Source organism: Meriones unguiculatus, chromosome 11, assembly GCF_030254825.1.
Source record: "Meriones unguiculatus strain TT.TT164.6M chromosome 11, Bangor_MerUng_6.1, whole genome shotgun sequence".
Lineage (NCBI taxonomy): Eukaryota > Metazoa > Chordata > Mammalia > Rodentia > Muridae > Meriones > Meriones unguiculatus.
In genome coordinates this window covers 60,051,646-60,074,179 of record NC_083359.1, presented here as the reverse complement: position 1 = coordinate 60,074,179, position 22,534 = coordinate 60,051,646, and the positions used below count along the sequence as shown (strand labels likewise).

The 22,534-nt window shown below is 38.5% G+C and overlaps 1 protein-coding gene across 3 annotated transcripts in view; it reads left to right on the top strand.

The window, feature by feature from the left end:
- Nek7 (NIMA related kinase 7) overlaps nucleotides 1-22,534 on the top strand; it is a 126,800-nt gene that overhangs the window by 77,630 nt on the left and 26,636 nt on the right. For all 3 annotated transcript variants that reach the window (XM_060364384.1, XM_060364383.1, XM_021664359.2), the window contains 4 exons: nucleotides 1,142-1,204; nucleotides 2,761-2,871; nucleotides 16,839-16,947; nucleotides 17,740-17,847. In XM_060364384.1, coding sequence (XP_060220367.1) covers nucleotides 1,142-1,204; nucleotides 2,761-2,871; nucleotides 16,839-16,947; nucleotides 17,740-17,847 — 391 coding nt within the window. The remainder of the gene's footprint in view (nucleotides 1-1,141; nucleotides 1,205-2,760; nucleotides 2,872-16,838; nucleotides 16,948-17,739; nucleotides 17,848-22,534) is intronic.

Genomic DNA, 22,534 nt, shown 5'->3' with positions numbered 1-22,534 from the left:
CAGCTATATCATTCCTAGGCATATACCAAAAGATGCCCCACCATTCAATAAGGACATTTGCTCAACTATGTTTGTAGCAGCTCTATTCATAATAGCCAGAATCTGGAAACAACCTAGGTATCCCTCAATGGAGGAATGGATACAGAAAGTATGGTACATTTACACAATGAAATACTATTCAGCAATTAAAAACAAGGAAATCATGATTTTATATATATATATATAAAACCTTTAAATTTCTTATTTTCAAAGATGCAGGAACATCCTTTTGGTCATTTGTTTTTGTGTTCTCCTTCCTTTTCTTCTTCCCAAGGAGTCAATCTCTTCTCATGAAAATTTCATGCCAAAGACATAGTATGTCTGACTGTGTACTTACGTGTATCTACCTGTACTTAGTATTTCACTAATAAAGTTCTTCCATCTTCAGAGGGTCTGTCATCACCCCTCTGTGCTATACTATCCCTGTCATGAGTACAGGTCAGAGCCAGTAGAAACAGTCTCTACCAGCAGAGAAATCGTTCCTAGCTAGGCTGCTAGTGGAGCAATTAACAGTAAATGCCACTTGCTCCTCTGATGGGCTGTGTGACCCTTGATCAGTTGCTTAAGTTTTGTAAGCATTCTTTTTTTTTCCATCTATAACATGGGCAAACTCTTACCTTTGTAAGGGTTAGATGAAAATTTTATGAAATGGTTTATGAAATTCACTCAGTATATGTTAATTATTCAATGTACACTGATTATTATTATTATTATTATCATGAAATACACTCAGTATATGTTAATTATTCAACGTACACGACATTATTCTATTGACCGTGAATTCATTCTGGTTATTTGAGCAAACGATGTGGGTGCCAGGACACACCCAGCTGTTGCCTTTGGAGGGATAGCATCTAAGATTTTTGTTGTTGTTTTGTGTGAACATAAGATAAAGTTCCTTTGGCCCTTCACAGTAAATAAATTTTTATTTGTATGAGTGTGTAAATACTTATATATGTATATATATATGTGTGTGTGTGTGTGTGTGTTTGTATATATATCTATATATAGATATATAAAGAGAGGGTGTTATAAAGAATTTACATGTTAGCCTAAAATGTAGGTTACTATTTTATTAAATAATTCTAAACTTTATTTTTAGATATTTGATTTAATGGATGCCAAAGCACGTGCTGATTGTATCAAAGAAATAGACCTTCTTAAGGTAAATAATGAGCTATGGGCTGTTTTTAAATATTTTAAACATGTTGATAAAATGATTTACCAGAATGTCACATTTCCAAGTAAAACAATTTTTAAGGCTTGGTTGGTGACACACTCGTTTTAAGGAACACTGCATAAGTTTGAGTAGGTATGTTTAAGAGAATATAGTTTTTATTTATGGTACAATAATTAAATCAGAACTTTAGGTAGAGTCCACTTTTTCAAAACAGAAACATTGGAGAAGTTTATTTGTTTATTTATTTATTGATTGATTGGTTGATTGTAGAACATTCTATTTAAGCCTGTGCTACTGCTCAAGTAATGTAAGTGTGTATTAATATTGTGATAAGGTATATCACACTGAGAGCCTGGACTAACTGATGTTTTGTGTTTATAAACAGGTCCTAAATAATTTTTACAGATTTTGACAAAGTGAATAGCAAGAGGATGTGAGGAATTAATGTTTTGGTTCCTTGTCCACCTTAGAGTTCCAGTCACGTGGGCAGTATCTCATTGTTGGTGATGCTCTTACAGAAGTGCTTACGCTATATTTTTAGTTTGTTCTCAGTTATGGATGAGGGCCCACACTTGTGTTCACAGCACCTGGAAAGCTAAGGCAGGGAGAACCTGGGTTCCAGGATAGCCTGGGCTACAAAGCAAGAGCTTCTCTGTAAAGAAAAGGAAAAATTCAGTGTTTTATGCATCTTTTTATATCCTCAGAATGTATCAGTTTTAACCAAAGTATTTTAAAACTATGTTTTCCACTCTTTGCATTTGAAGTTACTGCTTTAAACACACACACACACACACACACACACACACACACTCACAAACACAACTTTTAAAACTAGAAATAGCATCATTATGGATAGCATGGAAGAAAACTTCTAAGAACAAAGAAAACCACCATAACTGATAAGAATTTCTCTTTGAGAAATTATGCCTTGTGTTGACTTGTTTAAAGTTTGAACAGAAAAATTATAATGTGTACAGATTGCTGCATGCTTTTCTACTAGATGAGGGTTTTTGGGGGGCTTGATCTTAACCAACTCACATAAATAGGTTCCATGTATTTATGTTTATATTTCTTGATGTAAAAACAATATTTAAATACTGTGTAGTGAATGGTAATTGTGGATTTGTGTAGTCTAGCTGTGTAGGAACAGCTGTAATTTAAAAGTAGGAGTATAAAGAGATATTTTATAGTTGAATATTCTTGTATGACCATTCTCATTTTGAAGGATGTAATTTTGAGCAATTAATAATTCAGTCCTACCATTCACTTATTGCATTTATTTATATGCCTACTAGTCACAGTAGTAATTAAAAAATCTTGAGTACACTATTTATTACATCTAGTAAAAATATTAAGATAAATTTATTCATATCTAGTTTTAGTTAAATAATTATGTGTTTCAAAATTGACTATAAAAGTATGCTGTCAAGATATTTGTAATTTAAAAATGAGTTTCTGTAGCTAAATTAAAGTAATTACAAACTAAAAATGACTCTGGAATTTAAAATAAAATTTTTTGATTTCTACTTTTTTTTCCTTAGCAACTCAACCATCCAAATGTAATTAAATACTATGCATCCTTCATTGAAGATAATGAGCTGAACATAGTTTTGGAATTAGCAGATGCTGGTGACCTCTCCAGGATGATAAAGGTATGTCTGTGCATTCATTTCTTTTTCTGCCAGAGTTGCCTGAGAAATACATAGCTGTGGTAGCTACTTTAAGGGCCTCAATGTACTATGCAGCATACGGTAGGTGATAAGGATGGAAATGGTTATGAAGTTGGCCTACTTAGCAGGGTTCAGTCTGGTTAGCGTTGGAAGTGGGTTTAGAGGTTTGTTTTCTGAAGCTAGAGGTTTTCAGCTTGTTACTCTGAGCACACTATCCTTGGTCCTTTGTGGACCTCAGGGAAAGGAGAAGGAAGAAATCCAACTCTGGAGGGATGGCTCAGTTGTTAAAAGTCCTTGCCACACAGGGACACCACACCGGGAAGAGTTGTGAGATCAGGTCTCCCAAACCCATATAAACAGCTGGGAGCAATTGGGTCCTGTTACCCAAGTGCTTGGGGGTGGAGACAGGGTGATCCCTGGCAGTCGCTGGCTGGCCAGCCAGAGAGCTGAATAGGTGAACTCGAGGTCAGTGAGAGACCCTGTCTCAGAAAAGAAGATAGGGAATGACTGAGGGAGACATTAGCTCTGGCTTCTCCACGTTCATGCACATCATGCTCATGTATCTGCATGAACACACATCTCAGGTACATGTTCGTACACACACACCTGTCGACACACATGGAAAGGAAAGAAGCCCAAGAGCAAGCAGTGTGACCTCTTTCTGGGGGGACGCATCCGAGAAGAATTTGGATCTCAGTCTGACTGAACAGCTATTTAGAGTTCTTTCTTAAAAGCATATTAATTTGGATTATGTTCAGCTGTAGTAATAGAAACCACTGAATGAGAGTAAGGTAAAGGCTGCTTATTTTGCATGTTTTTTATCTGTACCACTTTCTCAAACATATAATTGGCAGGGATATTGTAGTGATGAACTCCATTTCTGTTTATCTAGATCTTAGAATTGTGCTCCACACTGAGCTTCAGTCCCTTGACTAGAATGTAGTCTCATGGACATAGTTATCTACAGTAGAGGCTGCACTAGGTAGTCTGTATTCCGCTGGCCGTGCCCAGCTAAGCCTCTGTAACTTTGGAAGACAAACTGTCTCCTGTGAAAACAAACCAACCCAAGCAAAGGAGACAAACAAAGGCAGTTAATTTAGAACCTCTGTAACCGAGGAGTCTCCCACTGTTACCTCCACTTTGGCAGAGACTTCAGGCTTGCAGAGGAGTGACAGCATTGCGGAGGGAAAGTGGGTTAGAAGTTAGAGATTAGGGCTGCTCTGGGTGGAGGCGTTTAGAATAGCAGGGATGTAGGTGCACTTGAAGTTGGGGTTTCTGTCAGTGTGCCGCAGGTAGTGTCTCAGGTTCTGTTCATGTGAGTGGCCTGAGAGTCTGCAGCTTGTGCGTTGAGTCTTTGTGTGGCTGGTAGAGTCTGGTAAATCACGAATAGTCTGATGCTAGTTATTGAAAGGAGGGCTTCTTTATTCCTCAGAAGGCTACTTCTTGAGAGGTCTATTTGATGTAGCAATCCATGTGATTTCCTTTAATGGTTCTTAAAGATTCTTAAATGGCAGGGTTTCCTTGAATATCAGTGCAAGTACTTGACCATCTACTCAATCAAAGGGTCTCATAACTTCTGTTTCATTATTAAACTTTCTGGTCAAGGTGCTTAGTAGTTAAGAGCTATTCCTGAGGGTGGCTACAGTATTGGCCACTGTGACTTGTGTCACTCAAATTCTTCTAGCTCCCCCACCTGTAAGATGAGCACAGTTGGCTACAGTTTTAGTTATAACAGCACTGAAGTAAAATGGGCTGGGGAAATAGGTCAAGTGCTTGCCTCATGCATTCAATTCTCAGCACGGGGCTTGGGGAGAGCTAAGGTAATGTGATTACCTTATGGGAGCTGGCGAAGCATTACAGTTAAAATGAATCACTTCCAACCTATTATCTGATTTTCTGTTTTAGGGACTTCCCACCACTTACTTAAGCTGCCAACTGCTGAAGTATTTCTTTGCAAGTTAAAGTGTAATAAAACTTTATAGTCATAGCTTTAAAAAGAAATCAGGATGTGTTCTCTGTCCACCTCTAGTGGACCACCTAGATTCCAGCTCTTTGAACATACAAAAGAAAACCATCTTTACTCACAGCTACAACTTATGTAAAAGTATTTGAACTTTTGGGGGTGTGTGTGAGTGTTTTAATTACTTACCTGGTGGTGCGATGGGAAAGAGGGTAAAAATCTTTGTCTCTAAAGTAGGTTCAGAAAAATGGGATTCTATGTGGAATGGGTTGCACTGCTGTAGACAGATGAGTCCTTTGTACTCCTGAGGCCTCTGACAAAGTTTGCTGATGTGTATAATGTAGCATACTGTTTAGAGGGGATCATTTTTTACTTCAGAAGCTGTGAGCATGGTGACTTAATGTATTTTGGTAAAGTCCTGGACTTTCTGTCCCTCCTCTAGTGTGTGTTTTTGGGTAGGCTTTTGGATGCAGCTTGCTTTTTTTATAGGTTCTGACAGTGTTTGTTTAGGGTAGGTTTAAGACCCTCTGGGTAAAGTCACTTCCCAGTGACTCACTTTGGATCCTGGGTATAGTTTTATGTTTTGTTTTGTCTTCTTTTCTTTTTCTCTTTGCAGTATGTATTTCAGACTTGACAAAATCCCAATGTTATGTTCAGAGGAATAGTGTAATGCATTTGGACTTGAAGGTCTCTTCTGGTTCCTTTCAAGTAGAACTTTATTATGGTTCAGCACAATTCAATAGTGCACATAGTTATTTTACCCTTATATGATTTAAGCTTTGTGTTTTATCTCCTGTCTTAAAGCAGAGGGCCTGCTTGCCTTAGATTTGTTTTCTCTAGATTTAGTTTAACTTATCTAAATAATCTAATTCAAAGATAGATGTATGACAGTATGTATGTACATGTTCTCAGGCACATCACGATTTAATTATTGCTTTGTTAGAGAAGAAAAAGCTCAAGCATGAAGCGTGGTGTAGCATGCTGCACCTTTGCACCTGTTTTCCATTTGTATTGTGTGCACTCATGTGATATTGCTGAGTAACAGGGTATACACATTTTAGGTCATAGAGACTGCCAGCTCACTCCAGTTTAAAACTCCTCTTCCAAGAAAAAAAGTAGCTTCATTTCTTTTCTTGTTTATTAGCACATGCCAAGAATATGGCTTATACGTTCTTTGAACACAGTCTGTACCACAAAAGTCAGTTTTGAAACTAATAGTCATAGAAAATTGTGTAACATTTATTGCAGTCATATAAAGGCGACAAGGGTATCATCAGAACGGCTGATATGGGACTGTTTGGTGGCCATAAGAGGCTTCTGGGCAGTTGTGCTATCTGACCTTGACTTGCTTACTCTTCAGTGACTGAGCCACAGCTGCCACATCTGTAAGTTGGTTTATAATACCCATCTCACAATGTTATTATGAGAGTGAGATGATACACAGACACACACACAAACACAATATGTGCAGTATGTGTGTGTACATGTTGTGTTTAGTGTGTGGTGCGTGTTATCTATACACTTATTTTTAGACCTTTACAGATACCTTCACACACATTACCTAAGCCTATCTGAAGTTTTTTATCTTCCATTCATAGTCACATTTTCTTCCATCCCTTTAAGACTCTGAATGGTACTCTACCTAGCTCACCGCTTACATCATCGAAAGTCTACCCTCCCATATCAGAGTGACTAGAGCCCCTCATGCATGAGCGATTACACCCTCACTTTCCCATGATGACTTGTGCCTGGCATCATGCATCCCTCCTGCTCTCCTGCTGAGAGCTCTCATGCTCTCACATAAGAGGGCTTGTTATACATCCCTTCACCTGTGTCTCTCTGCTCTATTGCCTTCTAAGCCTAAGTCTTACTCCCGGTTTAGCTGTGGCCACTGTGCATCTTCTGGGTTTCATCTGTTGTCATTTAAATATTTTCATTCCACTATTTATTTACATGCTTTTATATATACATACAGACATATATGTGTATCCCTTGTTAATTTACTCTTTCAAGAAATTTGGGTTTTGGTAGAAAGACAAAGAAAATGAAAAGCAGGTCAAGTCTGTGTTTTGCCAGATGTTGGTGAGCGCAGTGCAGAAAAGCAAAGAGGGTCAAAAGGCAGGCATTAGGTGGAAGGATCTGCTGTCCACACGGGATGATCTAGGTGGGTCAGGTTTTACCACCCATACCTCTGCCTGCTTTTCCATTTAGCCGCCGTCAAAGCTCCGTGAGCGGCCTCTGGGGTGACCTTGGTCAGAAGTCCCACTGTCTCCAGTGGGACTGTCTTCATTCTTCTTGATTGTCCAGTAGCATTCAGATCTGCTTTTCAGTTGCTCATTGGAGTTCTCCTTGGCTCACCAAGTACTGAATGACACTGTTCACTGCCTACCCCTTCTTAACCAGTCACTGTCTTCACCTTTGTTGAGATAAAGCCTCCTGTAGCTCAGACTGTAGCCCCAAACCTGCCATGTAGCAGAGTCTGATCTTGAACTCCTGATCTCCCCACTTCCTCCCTAGTGCTGAGATTGATGTTAGTCTCGTGGCCAGCCATCTTACTCCTGCAGTTTCAAGTTTCAAGGCTGCCCCCCACCCCACTGCGGTTCGTGTTGTTGATGCCTCTGGGGTCAGTTATTCTCTGTCTTGTGCCTGTAAACAAATTTATGATCTTCCTATAGACTGGCCTGTGTTTCTAAGTGGAGGTTCAGCATGAGAGCATGACTAAAGATGAGGGCTCTCTCTGACCTAATTCAATTAGTCTGATCATTTTTTTAAAATTTATTTGTTTTTCAGATCTCTGTCTCTGTTTAATTCCATTGCCCATTTTCACTTGCAAGTTTGAAATTATCTGTATCTCTTCTCCAGAGTGAGAGCCTTTTAATTCATGCCCCTCCCCCTCATTTATTATAGAAATCTGTATTTCTTCATCAGTCTTTAGGTGGCAGGGAAGAATAAGAAAACCCTCTTCTTCAGCCAGACCCTCCAAGGATTTCTTAATGAGGGTAAAGGTTGAATTGTTTGGCAGTCTGCGTGGTTCAGGAGATGAACTTTCTGAGGGAAGACTTTGTCTGTGTGGTCACTTTCCATGTCCTAGAGCGGTACCTGGCCTAGGGTGGTCACTTAATCAATGTCTGCTGTAGAATCCAGCTTCTGCTTTTCCCTTGTTCTCTGCACAGGGCCGACCATTCCCTGACCGTCTAGGTTTTCGTCCTCAGTATCATGTGAGCCTTTCCTTCTGCCGTGCATGCGTCTCTTCATTTGGTCAAGTTTCTGTCTCTTTATCCTTGAGCCCTTCATGTAGGTACCAGTTCTTCAAGTCTCTTCCTTTGTCTTCGGACATACACATTTATTCTCTTGGGGTACCATCCTTCCCCAGCATTTAGTAATGCAATCCCATAGTGATAGTTTTATTGGTACTTTCTTTTGCCTGAGGCTTACTGCCCCCTTGAGTAGAAACAGAATTCTTCCTTCAGCTGGCTCTCCTCTGTTGGGGGGCACCTGGGTGATGGAAGGAACTCTGCATCACACAGAACACTGTTATTTTGTTTCCACTTCTCTATTCCCAAGGTCAGTATGTGGCATGCATGACAGTTTCCTAGTACTCACTAGATTTGCAGTGTGAATGAGTGATGTGCTGGAGCAGGAGAAGAGCCCTCCTGTCTAGAAGGGGATGTAGGGGGAGGGTCCTGAAATTCTGAAGTTGTTTTCTAAATACCCCAATCTTAGAAGCATTGGAAAAGGATACTGACATAGGAGCTTCTTTTGTGAAAGAACATGATAGTGGCCTAACGTTTCATAAAGGAAAACAGTGAAGGCTAGCATTGTGTGAGCAATGCTGTAAATCATCTCACGGCACCTCAGTGTTTCACTCTCTCAAGTCTTCAGCCTAATTGGGTTAGAAACGGACGTATAGCTCCTGGTCTTTATTCCAGAGATGAACCTCTGGATAGCGTTGCATCAAAGATTCTTACAAGTAAATAATTAATTGGTTTAGAGCAGACTGACAAATATAATTAAGCAATTTATAGTTGAAATATTCAGTCTTTCCCTAATTAGTGACAAAGGAATACCTGAGGCTGTGGTCAGATGAAATACTCCCCAGATGAGCTGGAGGATAAAAGGAAGTCTGGGATATTTTTTTCATCATAGATTTCTTCATTAACAGTAATCACAACTCTAAAATAAAATAGTTTTGGAAAAGAGTTTGAGTTCAGTTCAGCCATGCTGTTTGGGTGGAGTGGAACCCTGGTGCGCCCCATTGCGCAGTGAGCCCTGCATGCTTACTTCACTGCTGTAATGTCAGAAAATACGGTCCTGCAGGCTCCGATGCAAGTGAAGAAGACTCGTCTAAATTTCCAGAGTTTTGTTTCTTTCTGATTGTCAGTCATTTTACTACAACATATTTAAAATTTTCATAGCCACTTTTGTAAAATATACTGCATTCATTGAACTGTTCTCAATACAGATAATTTATAATGCATATTTGAAAGTCAATTTATACAGATAGAAAAAAATGTAAATGTGTATTTTTTTTTGTTGTTTGTTGTTTTGTTTTGTGTTTTCGAGACAGGGTTTCTCTGTGTATCTTTGGCTGTCCTGGACTGGCTTTGTAAACCAGGATGACCTCGAACTCACAGAGATCCGCCTGCCTCTGCCTTCTAAAGTGCAAGGATCACAGATGTGCACCAAGGCATCCATATTACTCTTTATATTTTTAAAACTGTATTTTGTTATCCTATCAACACAACAAAATATGATTTTATGGAATTAATCTCTTTAAAGGAAGCTCAGAAGTTTGTCTGTTAACAAATGGCTTATTAAACCACTATACCTAAGAATGAGATATATATTATCTTATTATCTTAATAAAATATTTTCAGTAAAGTATTCAATACACATAATTCAAGTGAGTATCTTTGTTTTTTTAGACTGGAATATGTCATTATTCCAACCAATTAACTAAGGCTCTTTTCTTATTTTTACTGTATTTAGACACAGATTGTCCTTTTGGATCCTTCAGTTTGTGTTTCTGTTGTTCCCATTTCTAATCTAAATATCTGAACAGAGTTCTGTTTCTGTCTGCTCATCAGTGACATCATTACAATACACTTTAGATGTACTGTAATGCCTTTTGCATGCCTGTTTCTCCTGCACTCCCTGACTATGAGGGAACTTAGTTCCCTGTAGCCGCATGATTCAAGTCACTGCTGTTGACTGGCAGCCATACTCAGTCATATAGGCGCCTGCCTTCCCGGCCTCATAGCCTTTTCAAAGGCTAGGCCAGGAGAAAAGGCTTTCTGGTTGTGAGTCTCTCTGACTTCTTAGAAGCGTCCACAGGATTATGTGAAGCCAGCACAGGATAACATCCCTTTCACTTAACTCAAAGTCAATTGGCTTGGAATCTTAATTACCTCTATACTAAGTAATTCTATCATAAAATGAAATATAATTGGGAAAGTGTTTTTTTTGTTGTTGTTGTTTCTTTTTTTTTTTTTTTTTTTTTTTTTACTTTTAGTCATCATTTAAAAATGTTTTTAAAATAATAGTTGTATTTACTGGAAGATTTCATACATGTATACAATATAGTTTTAGCTAGTCTACTTCCTACTACTTCCTTCCAGCGCCCCCAGGGACCTGCCAAACCATCTCCCCAACCTCATGTTCTCCTTGTGCAAATGGGGTGTGGGTCTGTCTGCCACGGCATGGACAACCTACCAGCAGACACAGCATCTTACTACCTAGCCCAAGCTGACCTGAACTCACTCTCCTGCCTCTGCTTCTTAAATCCTGGGATTGCGGTACCACCCCACCCAGTTTAGGGATAAACATCGCAACATTCACTTGTTTAACTCATATTCAAGGGGAGTGGTGTATTACAATGTCTTGCAAACTTTCAGGAGTGAAGTATATCTTATAATTCAGCTTATCACACTGATAAGTTAGCTAGACTCTCAATGATGTTTTGAGGTGATTGTTATCCTCAAAAATTAAAAGTTAGAAAACATGTTTATTTCCTTGATTGAGTTATTGTTTTATATAAGACACACTTTTATTTTACTTATCCAAATGTAAAGGTTGTATAGGAAATAAAGTCTTTTTGAAATGTCTTTTACATTCTTGACCTTTGTGCTTTTAAAGCAATAAAGTCTTGCCAATAGCATCATTTCTCTTCGATAGGACTGATTTATTGTGTATTTTATTTATCAATATTTATTGATAACAGGTTATCAACATTTCCAATTTCAACCAGTGATTCCCCAAATACAGTCTTCCAATAATTGCAAACACCTGTGTATATATCGTATATATAATCTTATTATAAACAGTATGCTATCTAGGATTTTTACAGAGCAATATTATATGTGAAATATCCTGTGTATTTTCTTGTAATTGTGTGGTTTGATAGCAAAATGGTACAGAACTTACAGATTTCCTTATGTTGAAAGTGATATGTGATAAAGACTGTTGCATCGCCTGTGACGCTATGAGTAAATTCTGCACCATGGGTGCTTGGGAGAGAGAGAGGATGATTTTCCAAGTCCATGGTTCCTAATGTTGGTAGGTATTGCTAGTACTGGCCCAAGGCTGCCTTTGCAAGGTACCTAGCTCATCTTAGCAGGACCTCTGGGGGAGCTGGGGCTACTGACTCTTCTGTCTTAAGCTTCTCAGGTCTTTTTATTTAGGTTTTTGTTGATTGCTCTGCTGTGTTTTCTTTATCCACATAAAATCTGAAACATCTTTGTATCTTTGTTGTCTGGTCTAATGTAAACAAAGACAAATATTTTTTGTTTATTTTTCTGATTGTCTATGCCATTTGGAAGATTAAAGGTTTGCCTTATTTTTAAATTTAATTATATAATTTATCTCTTTGGAGATGGGGTTTTCTGTGGCTTTGGTCATCCCAAACTTGCTGTGTAACTGGGAGATGACCTTGAAGTCTTGTTCCTCCTAGTTTGACTTCCCAGCTTTTGTCTTCATTGGTGCCCAACTTCTGCTTTTTAGAAGTCTGACTTTACCTAGATTACTCTATGTGGTATGGAAAACTTCTGAACTGCTTGGAAACATTTTTCCACTGCTTTAGTAACAGGACACTTCTATGAGTTATTTCTCTGCAATGCAGGAATCATTGCTTGTGTTTTTAACTCTTTGACTGATTTTTCTTTTTAAACAATATCCTAAATAAATTTTCCTAGTGCTGATATACCTATGTTTAGAAGACCACCCATAGGTAAAAGACAAACCCATAGGTAAGCCACATTGTAACGTGGTTGGAAAATACTTCATCAAAGTGAGTAAAACAAGATGCCAGTCGGGTGTGTTCAGTGACCTCGTACTGGTCAGACCAGTTATGCTTTATATTTCAGAAAATTCAAAGTACCTTAGCTTTTTCCTGACCACCAAAAGAAAAAAGTCTTCCCATACTGCAAATTATTGTAATCCTGAAATTCTAACTGATAGATGTTTTACCCATGAAATTCTCCCTTACCTGTGTGTAACAAGTAGTTGTGTATCTGAGTCTGTCAGTTCCTCACTACATGTTCAGAAGAAAAGCGTTTGTTTAGAAAAAAATAATATATAATGAAAATTCCAGTGAACAGCCAGTTACACTTTTAAGAGCAATTTGTCTTTTCTGTATCCAGTCTCTGCCTTCACATCTTTGCATTAATAACTGCAAAATGTCAGTTTATAAAAATAAATGCATTACAATTACAAAGGTGTTTGGAGACATACTACCCCTGCTGATGGTAAACATTTGACCTAATTACCAGTTCGTGGCAGAGGACTCTACTTGCCATGTATACTCTGCCATGTCTATGTTAGGAACCTGTTAGGATCTCTGGGCTCTTTGTTGCTTTATTACTAACTGGAGATTTGAAGGCTGTAACAGACCTGTAAACTTGACTGTTTTTAAGTGTGAAAATGTATCAGACATTTATGTGTTATTTGCTGCTGAAATTGTGGAGCCACATTAGTATTTAGAGGCAGAAGGGACTTTTTTTTAAATGATGGCCAAATTCTGTTTGATGTAGCGAGGAAATGGACATTGTTGAGTGATTTGCCTAAGGTCGCTTAGCTCTTTTTTTGTCAGACTTCATAATCAGTTCTGTTGCTAAGACAGATATGTGTTGTTGGAGGTACATTTAAACATTCCAAGTGAGAAGTGCTTTCTCATATTCAATATAAATCATTTCCTATTGCTGTTTTTACTGTTTAACCATGACAGTGCGTTTCTAAACGTTGCTTTATGTAAGTTCCAGTGAGCAGCTACATAATTGTGGGACCCTTTGTCAGAAATTGAGGTGCTTCGGGGTGGTACAGCAAGGAGACCTCAAAGCCGGTGGCTGATGGGGAACCAACATGGCTGCAGACCCATGACACTGCCTCTGGCAATCCCAGAAGTTTTTCTGCAAAGTCTTTTCTTTTTTAAAAAAGATTAGCATACATAACTACAGGCTTAAATATTTTTGTATGCTATAGATATTAATGTATTTTACAAGTCAGGATCACTTTTCCTTCTCTGTTAGTAAATATGTGCTGGGTAGTTTCACTGAAGGTTTTTCAGAAAATTCATGAGGATGCTAAAGATGAGAAATGAGCAGTGTACTTGAGATCCTAGAGTCTAGAATGCAGGAGCCAAACTTCCCCCGAGTTCAAAGAATAGTACTTAGCTATCCAGGCCTCACTTTATGCATGGATTTGGCGTAAGCATTCAATTTGTAAGATACCTTACAATTAAAAACAAGGGTGTCTATTAAGGTTTATTTTCTTAAAATCTGAACGCAGGCAGCTTGTGTTTGCTTATCTCTCACAGCAATAAGTCACTTCAGTGGTCTTGCAGATGTGTTGTCCCAGGGGAATTGACTTCACCCCAGTGAGATGCTGGTAAACTTGTATACTTTCAGTGACATAATAATGTAACCTCGTGTGTGCTACTTAGCTTTTTGTTATGTTTAGTGTTTCTACTGAATTAAAATCCAATGTGTATACGAATACTGTTAATAGGTAGAATATACATACAGTATTTCAAGGTGAGCCTGCTTTAAAGAAATGATATCAAAATGATATCCAAACAAAAAATGATATCCAAGTAATTCATTAAACCAAGAGTGGCAGCTGTTGTTCACAGACTTTTGCATACGTTTATGTGGGTTTAAAGACATTCTGTTTCACAGTGTGAACATGGCAAATGTGCCACAGCATGTAATCTTCCATGTAAATATTTTCATTGATACTAATTTTTAGAAGCTTTCCTTGTGTTAATTGTTGTTTATGCATGGTTAATTTTAAGTCTTAGACACTTACACTAGATGTTCTGTAACAGAATTAAGTCTTATCATAGGGATATCCAGCTTCTGAAAGTAGGAGTTTTGAAAAGTAATGCTGTTCTTCTAGAAGATAAAAATTACCTTTTTAAAGAAGTGTGTCCATTTGAGTAAGTTGAATATTGCTGACAAAAGCCTTACAGTATTAAAAATAAGTCAGCTTTTCATTGCTTTGCTCTCCACCCTCTGTTAGGAGGCAGGCAACAGTGCCACCATGAGAACAGACAGGTTTTCAGCATTGTAACTATTAGTTCCTCACATAGCAAAAGCCCTGCATATCAGGAATGTTTGACAAGCTCAGGCATCTAAGCATTTAAAATTTCCCAGTTTTAGAAATTGAGAAACACCAGTAGTATAATCAGACTTTATTGCCTGATAGTCAAATTTGTGTTATTCTTCAGTGACCCTTAATGCCAGGCCATTCTGTATGGGCTGCATGAGATTGATGTCAGTTTGTTTTCATCATTTTTAATTTGTTATAAGAAACAATGTCAGAGAAGAATATAAAAACGTGGAAACCATCAAGTCTTTTCTGCCATAATGTGCATTTTATGGCCAGTGTTTTTCAGTGTCCCTTTTATATGTTGTCTTTTAATAAACCCACACCCAACAACAAGAACAATTAAAGAAAAAGAGGCTATGAATTTCAAAGAAAGCAAGGGTGGAGGTTGGGAGTATGTGGGCAGGCTAGGAGGGAGGAAAGGGAACAGAGAAATGATATAATTACTTTTTAATAAAAAGTCCCATTTAAAAAAATTATTTAAAATATTAAACTGCTAAGCTGATGAGTTTAGGCTCTGTGCTAAAGCGTTAAGTTTTTCTTCCATGTTCTAATGTCAATAGGATACAGCATATTTTTGAATGAAGAGACCCACTGCCCATCTTCTGTTGGCATCAAACAGTCCTCTGATATGTTAATGCGGCATTGGGGGAGTGCATGCACAGGATTTATTGGATGCATTCCAAGTCTGAAGGAAAATTATATGTAAAGAACACAGTTTTGAGCATTGTCCCCTTCCAGTGAAAACTGATATTGGCAGTCTACCATAAAAGAAAACCTTATTGAAACCCAATATGAGCTTTTTTCAAATGTAGCAAGACCATGGTATACTTTTATTATTATTACCTGATTAATTGCTAGTGAAATTGCAAAAAGTAATTGATTTTCAATTATGTGTTCTATAGGAAAGATTAACCTAATATTCTTACCTTTTTTAGGGACTTTTTTTTTCCTATAGAAAGTGAGCACAATGGAGAGGGGAGGGCATTGTTTGTTGCCTGTGGAGAAGAACTCCAGTAGTTTCCATGTAGCTTTGCCTTTTCAGCCAGCTCTCAGCTGACCACAGGTGTGAACCTTAAGGGCTAGCTTTTCACTCTCTCAAACATAGTTTCTTTCTAATCAATAAAAAAAAAAATAATAATTGGTTGAACTTTCCCAAATGTGGCTTTCAAATACAGTAAAGAATGGGTTTAAAATAAATACATACATCTCACACAGTTAAAGTTTTCAGGAAGCTTTGTGGAAAAGGCTGTTGAAAGGCACTTTCTTCACGTTGGTAATTTAGAAGCACTGTTTAATAAGAGGCCCACTGTGCTTTCTTTTCTTTCTTTCTTTTTTTTTTTTTAATGATTTTTATTTGCAGACTATCCAGTGGGGCTGAGAGCTTGGTTCTTGGATATGCTACTGTCATAGTCTCCTAACAGACTTACCAGAGCAAAATGCACAAAACCCTAGCTGTGGGCTTCCAGTTGTTTTAAGCAATCTTCCTGTCAGTGTGTAGACCACTGCCTCTTGAACAGCCTGTAGACACTCTCAGCCATTTGCTTTCGATTTCCTAGACAAGTTTGACTCTACAGAATGTAGTTTCATTCATTCAAAGTACAGGTTTGTCTTGTAATGTGCAGTGGATTTACTCATGAAAACTTTTAAAGCTTTACTTAATTTTTTAATAAATTATGGTATTTCAGGTCACCGATGTAGCTCAATATTTAAATGGTGTTCTAGAGTGAAGTCATCTGCCTGAAGCAGAACTGTCTTTTGTTTTGTTGTTTTCATTTCTTGATGTTGGTTTTTAAGACAAAGTCTTGTGTGTCAGGCTGGCTTCAAATCCCTATGTAGCTGAGAATGTACATCTGATCTCTGACAACCATCTGCCAAGGGCTTGGTTGAAATTCTGACCTTCTCCCCTTCTGTCTCACATGTGCAGAGAGGGCAGGCGTGCAGCACTGTGCTCAGGTTTTGTGTGGTGCTGGTGACAGAACCCAGGGCCTCACGCATGCCAGACATACACTCCACTGAGCAACATACCCTGAAAGATTGTCTTTCATCGAGTCTGACTACGTTACTATTTGTTCAGCTTTTAATACCAGAGCTTTTCTTCAAATGAAATTTGAGATACATAGATGTGTTTTTTAAATAGCTGGACATTATAGAGATAGAGAGGGTCCCGTAGCTTCTGTTAACCTTAAGAATAAACAGGAAGAAATGTAACCTAACATGTCAAGTGAAATTTCTGTTTTTGTTTCAGTATAGAAAAATCATACTTTTTAAGAAATAATAATGGAGAGGTAAAAGTTGATATTTTTCTGACTAGCTGATTCTGAATGCTGGAATTCAACTTTAAGACATCTGAATTCTCATAATCGCTACTTTGTAATATTTTCAATAGCATTTTAAGAAGCAGAAGAGGCTAATTCCCGAAAGAACTGTTTGGAAATACTTTGTTCAGCTCTGCAGTGCACTGGAACACATGCATTCTCGAAGAGTCATGCACAGAGGTGAGAAAAGCGCTCAGAAGCTGTGGCATCACTTTAAATGACATAAGCCATCAAGCAGTGTCAGATAGCTTCCGTTCAGTCCACAGCATTATCCTTTTCTGATGGCTTCTGTCTAAATTATAACTTGTTAGGACCGTAAGCCTTGAAGCACAGCCCTGCTTATTATAAATTAGAAGGAAAGTCAGGCTTTGCTTAACTTCTCTGAGTATCTTGCTGGCTCTGTCGGTTCAGAAGGCCGAGCTATGGGGAATCGTTGCATGTGCACAAGGAAGAGGCTACGCAGACTGGTTCAGTCATCAGCCTCAGTCCTGTGTGTACTCGCAATTATCATTCAAGTTGTTGTCAGTCATTAACTGGCTGGTCCGCTGACTTGTGGGTGCAAAGAATTCTGAAGCAGTTTATTTAAGAAATTCCGATTTCTATAACCATCTAGTGAATACAGTATGCATGATATTGTTGAGCTATGATTTTATAACTGATGTAAATATAACATGCTATTTAGAATTGTTATGAAAGGGGCATAAATTTATTTTGTGTCTTAAATTTTCATTAATATTTTTTGGAAATGGAAGACAAAATTATTTGACATGGGTATCAGCAGTCTTCACCAGGCTGTGAAGGACTAGGAAATTTGATATATATGAAAATTATTTAAAATGTAGTGAGTGTTTTATAGTTCAGATTTTCATATTTAAATAGACATTTCGAGTTCTTCATGGAAGGAAATTTTATATTCTTTTCAAATTCCCAAAGTTCCATCACCTTTCACCTGATGCCTTCATTTATTCACAGATATAAAACCAGCTAATGTGTTCATCACAGCCACTGGGGTGGTCAAACTTGGAGATCTTGGACTTGGTCGGTTTTTCAGCTCAAAAACCACAGCTGCACATTCTCTAGGTAAGAGACACAATTCCATTTCCATCGGTTTCTTTTGTGTGTGTGTTGGTCATGGATTAAAACAGGTATGCCAGCTACACAGCACTGACCGCATCCTTTACAAACTGTTCTAGCAATCAGCCACTCCTGACAGGTACCCGTCCTTGTTACCTTTTGCACGATGCCTCGCTGCTCCTGTTTATTTGACCTCAAGCAGGCCCTGAGGATTTTTTCTTTTTGTGGTGCTTTTTTTTTAAAAAAAAAAAAATAATGCTGATAAGCTTGGCTTTTATTGTTGCCATGGAGAGCTCCTTTTATCTTATTTGTAATGATTGTGAGAAAACTTAATGAAGAAACTGTATTTTGGAAGAAGACTTCACTAAACATGTTTTAAATGCCAGAAGTTCATCCGTAGTTATTTATTGAAAGGACAGATGACTGTGATAACCATAGGAGAGAAAACCTAACGATGATCCGCTGCAAATGAGGAGAAAAATAAACTCTCCCTTTGTAGAGTGGGAGAAATGCCCGCAGTTGATTCTTTGCACAGTTAACATTATTTTTATGTCCTTTGTATCAAAAATAGAATTGGTGTAACTAAAATATTGCATTAGCAATGGGAAGAAAATTGTTTTGGATCAGAAAGAATAGAAATTCCTAAGAGAAATGCTTTTTAAATTAAGTTAATCTTAATTTATCTCAAGACTCTCCAAGTCACATTTTATATGCATTTCCTAATACACATAAATAGTGGATTTTAAAATAAGAAAGCAAAAGTAAATTGGCCTCAATTTAATTGTGTCTATCTTTGCTGTCACAATGTTTTTGAAAACCACTTATTCTTTGAAAACAATATTTAATGTGAAATGAGGGCTTCTGAATGGGCCATTGAAGAACAGTGAGTTAAACAAAATAACCAAACAGTTAAACAAGCATCCAGATATCAGCTGATAGACATTTAAAGGCTTTTGTTCCTGATATTGTTGCTAAGATTCCGTGTGCCTTTGAACCTATCATTTATTAATATTCTGTAACTAGAACAGAGTTTGGCTTGTCCTAGAATGTGGTGGAAATGCAGGCATTTCTTCTACTTTATAGAGGAAGAATTTGTTTTTCTCCTCATTTGCTGTGGATCATCTTGAGGTTTTCTCTCCTGTAGTTGTCACAGTCACTTGTCCTTTAACTGTATCCTTTCAGCTTTGTTTGTTATGGAGAACATAAAGTTCCATGCTTGATGCACTGTAACATTGTCCTTTTCACATCACACTTACAGCCACATAACTGCACTACCTTTGCAAAGTGCCAAAATTCGATCTGAAACTTCATAAGAATTTCAATAAATTTGCACAGTGCTGTGATAAAGTTTTATTTGGGAAGTTACAATTTTTGCAGTAGATGCGGTAGATTTCTAGGAAGAAGCCATGTCACTTCACAATACTAAAGACACTGTCACTCTGTGCTGCTTACTTGATTGACATGTCATAACAGCATTAACTCACTTGAAACACTAGCTTATTCCTACATACACACAGACAGCATGTGCCTGGGCACACATGTGCATTGCTTAAATGCTGTTTTGTGGTCACTCCTGAGCAGCCTGTAGTCATCCAGCCTTCCTGAACTAATGCACAATTTGAAATGGATTTGGTCTGAGGGTTCCTAAAGAGGGAAAACAAGGCACTTTGATAGCAAATCTATAACGAACTAATTTCTTCAGTAATGTTGTTTTTAATTCTTAGGGGAAAAAAAAACAATTAAAAATTCTCCTATTCTTGAGGAGGACCTCCCCTATCAGTGGACTTGGGGAGGGGCATGCATGCAGAAAGGGGGGGGGGGGCGAGGGTAGGAGAGGGAGGGGAGGAGGGAGGGGCTTATGGGGGGATACAAAATGAATAAAGTGTAATTAATAAGAGTTAAAAAAATTCTCCTATTCTTCCTGGTTTTGTGTACACAGTGAAGATTCTGATGGTGTAAAATTCATGTTTCCTAAGCACAGTGCACTGGGTAATGCATTAAAGTTTGAACTCTAGCTGGGTAATCATCATTGGACCAAAAGAATCAAGGAAAAGTCACTGCTAACAAAAAATAATGTGTAATATAGCAAGAATAGAAATGCTGACACAATTTTTGTTGTTGTTGGCAAGTTGGCCCTATTTTTTACTTCTAGTGAATTATTAGTGTGTTATTGTTACAAACATTTATTATTATACGCAGATTGGTTGGCCTCTAATAGTTGAGTGAAAAGTAAAAACATGGCCACCCATATAAATTTATTTTGATAATTAAAATACTGTATATCAGCTTGTTTATTGTATATTGATGCATTTTCCGGTTTTACTGATAGTAAAGTCTGTGATGTAGTTTGTGTTCAAAATAGGCCTACTTTTAGTGAAACTATAAATAAGGTGCTTAATGCAATTCATAAAGAAAAACTATTTTAAGCAAAACAGGGCCTCGGCTTTACTTAGTTGTTCGAATGCTTGTCTATGCACTCTGACCTGGATTCTGTTCCTAGTGTCACGTAGACTGCACACACTGCATGCCTGTAATCCCGGGGCATGGGAGATGAGGACGGGAGGATCAGAGGGTTCACGTTCATGTTCTGCCTCACAGCATGTTTTAGGCCATTCTGTTCTGTGTGAGACTTCCAATCAATCAGTCAAACAATCAATAAAGTAAATAAATGAGTGAATAACAAATGAATGAGTAAGTGAATGAATGAATAGGAAGCCAGGAAGGAAGAAAAAAAAAAGTACCTGAGTATTAGACTAAAGTTTGTAGCAGCGCCAAAGTTTATTTCACATTGTCAAGAAATTTTTTTACTTTAATTTTTAAAATTTATTTTTTATTCATTTTACATCCTGGTTGTTGCCCCATTTCTCTTCCCTTTACCTTTCGCCCTCTCTCCCTCCCTCTTCCCCCTTGCCTTTTCGTGCTCATCAAGCTGCATGCATTGGGACTAAGCATGTCCTCTTTCCCTATAGTCTGGCAAGGCAGTCCCACCAGAGGAAAGTGATCAAAAAGTTGGCAAGTGAGTTCTTGTCCTATGCAGTCCCTGCTTCCCTTACTAGAGGACTAAGCTATGCATTTGCTATGTCTTTGTAGGAGGCCTAGGTCCAGTTCCTGCATGGTCCTTGGTTGAAGCTCCAGTCTCAGCAAGCCCCTCTGGGCCCTGCTTAGTTGCCCCTGTTGGTCTTCTTGTGGGCTCTTGTCTCCTGTCACCTCCAGGTCCTTTTCTCTTTGCTCCCACTTTTCCATAAGACTCCTTACTTAAAGCCCACTGTTTCGCTGTGAGTCTCAGAATCTCGTTTTGAGTCACTGCTGGGTAGAGTCTCTCAGAGGACAACTCTGTCAGGCTCCTGTCTGCAAGTTTAGCAGAGTATCATTTTCTTATTTTTTTTTTCTTTTTTAGAAATTTAGTTTGCAACTGCAGCATTCTCAGATTTTGGAAGGAATATCCTTACACAGTATTTAACCCCCTCCCCCCCGAAGTTGTATACATTTATTGAGATATCAGAACATACTGGAATATTTTATTTTCTAACTTGTATATGAGATCAGCAAGTCTGTGGCTGTTTCGCCTGTCCTCATTCTGCAGTTCTTCACCAGCGTCGGTTCTGTGACAGCTTAGCATGCAGTGAGCTCACACTTTCTGTAGCGGGCACACTTGTGGGGAAGACTATGTTTCCAATCCACCCAACAACTGGCTCTGAAGATGTGGCAGCAGAAAAGCAAGAGTGATACAGAAGTCAACAATTACAACCACAGACTGATGTGATAGTCACAGCCCTCATCCAGTTCTCCTCGTTCAGTTCCTGTGAAAGAACAGCCAGACCCTGGGACCTTGCTCTTGATGGCCTTGTCTGCCCCATCCACAGCCACCCTCCTCCCCTTCTCTCCTTTCCACACCCTGACTCTTTAACCACGTTATAACCATGGGCTGTGGAAAAGCCCCCTTTTTCTTCTTATCCTCTTCCTTAATCATCTCGATTGTTTCTGCTTGCAGTAATTTTCCTTTCAGAAGTAGATTGTGTTACTTCCATCCAGGTTGAATGGTTCTCTGCTGCTAGAGGAATATCCTCACAGATCTTGGTCCAACACTCAGGGCTTCTAGAATTCATGGATCCCTGACTTTCCATTCTGATTGTTGACTCTGCTTCTCTTGCTGAAGTGTGCCTCCCCAACCCCTGCTTTGTGCTAAGCATTAGGAACGGCATAGTGTCCTAGATCCTGCTGGTTTGTGTGACCTCAGCTCTGGAACACCTCCGTCCAGGCTATTTGTTAACTCTTCTGGAATTCATGCTGTAGGTTTATGACTTGAGGGTCCAGAGCCAAGGCTGTGGCAGAACTCAGGTTGCCAGGGGTGACCGCATGAATGGTACTAACTTGAGCGTCCATAACCAAGTCTGCAGAGATGTTCTGTGCTTCAATGGGAAGTGGGGAGAAGGGGTTCAAGGGCTGCTAGAAACACTAGTTTCATTACTGGTCTGGTTTGGAGCTGACTTTTGGTTGGGCTTTCAGAAACCCATTTGTTGCTCAGGTTTTCTTGGCCTTGACGTTTAGCTATATGGGCTGCAATCCATAGTTGAGAGAATTAGACAAGTCTTTGAGAGCACTGATCCAAAGCACAGGAAGTGGTAAGATGACTTGATGTGCCAAGAAGCAGGACAGAGATGTTTAACAAGTGTGAAGTGGGGCGGGCCTGTCT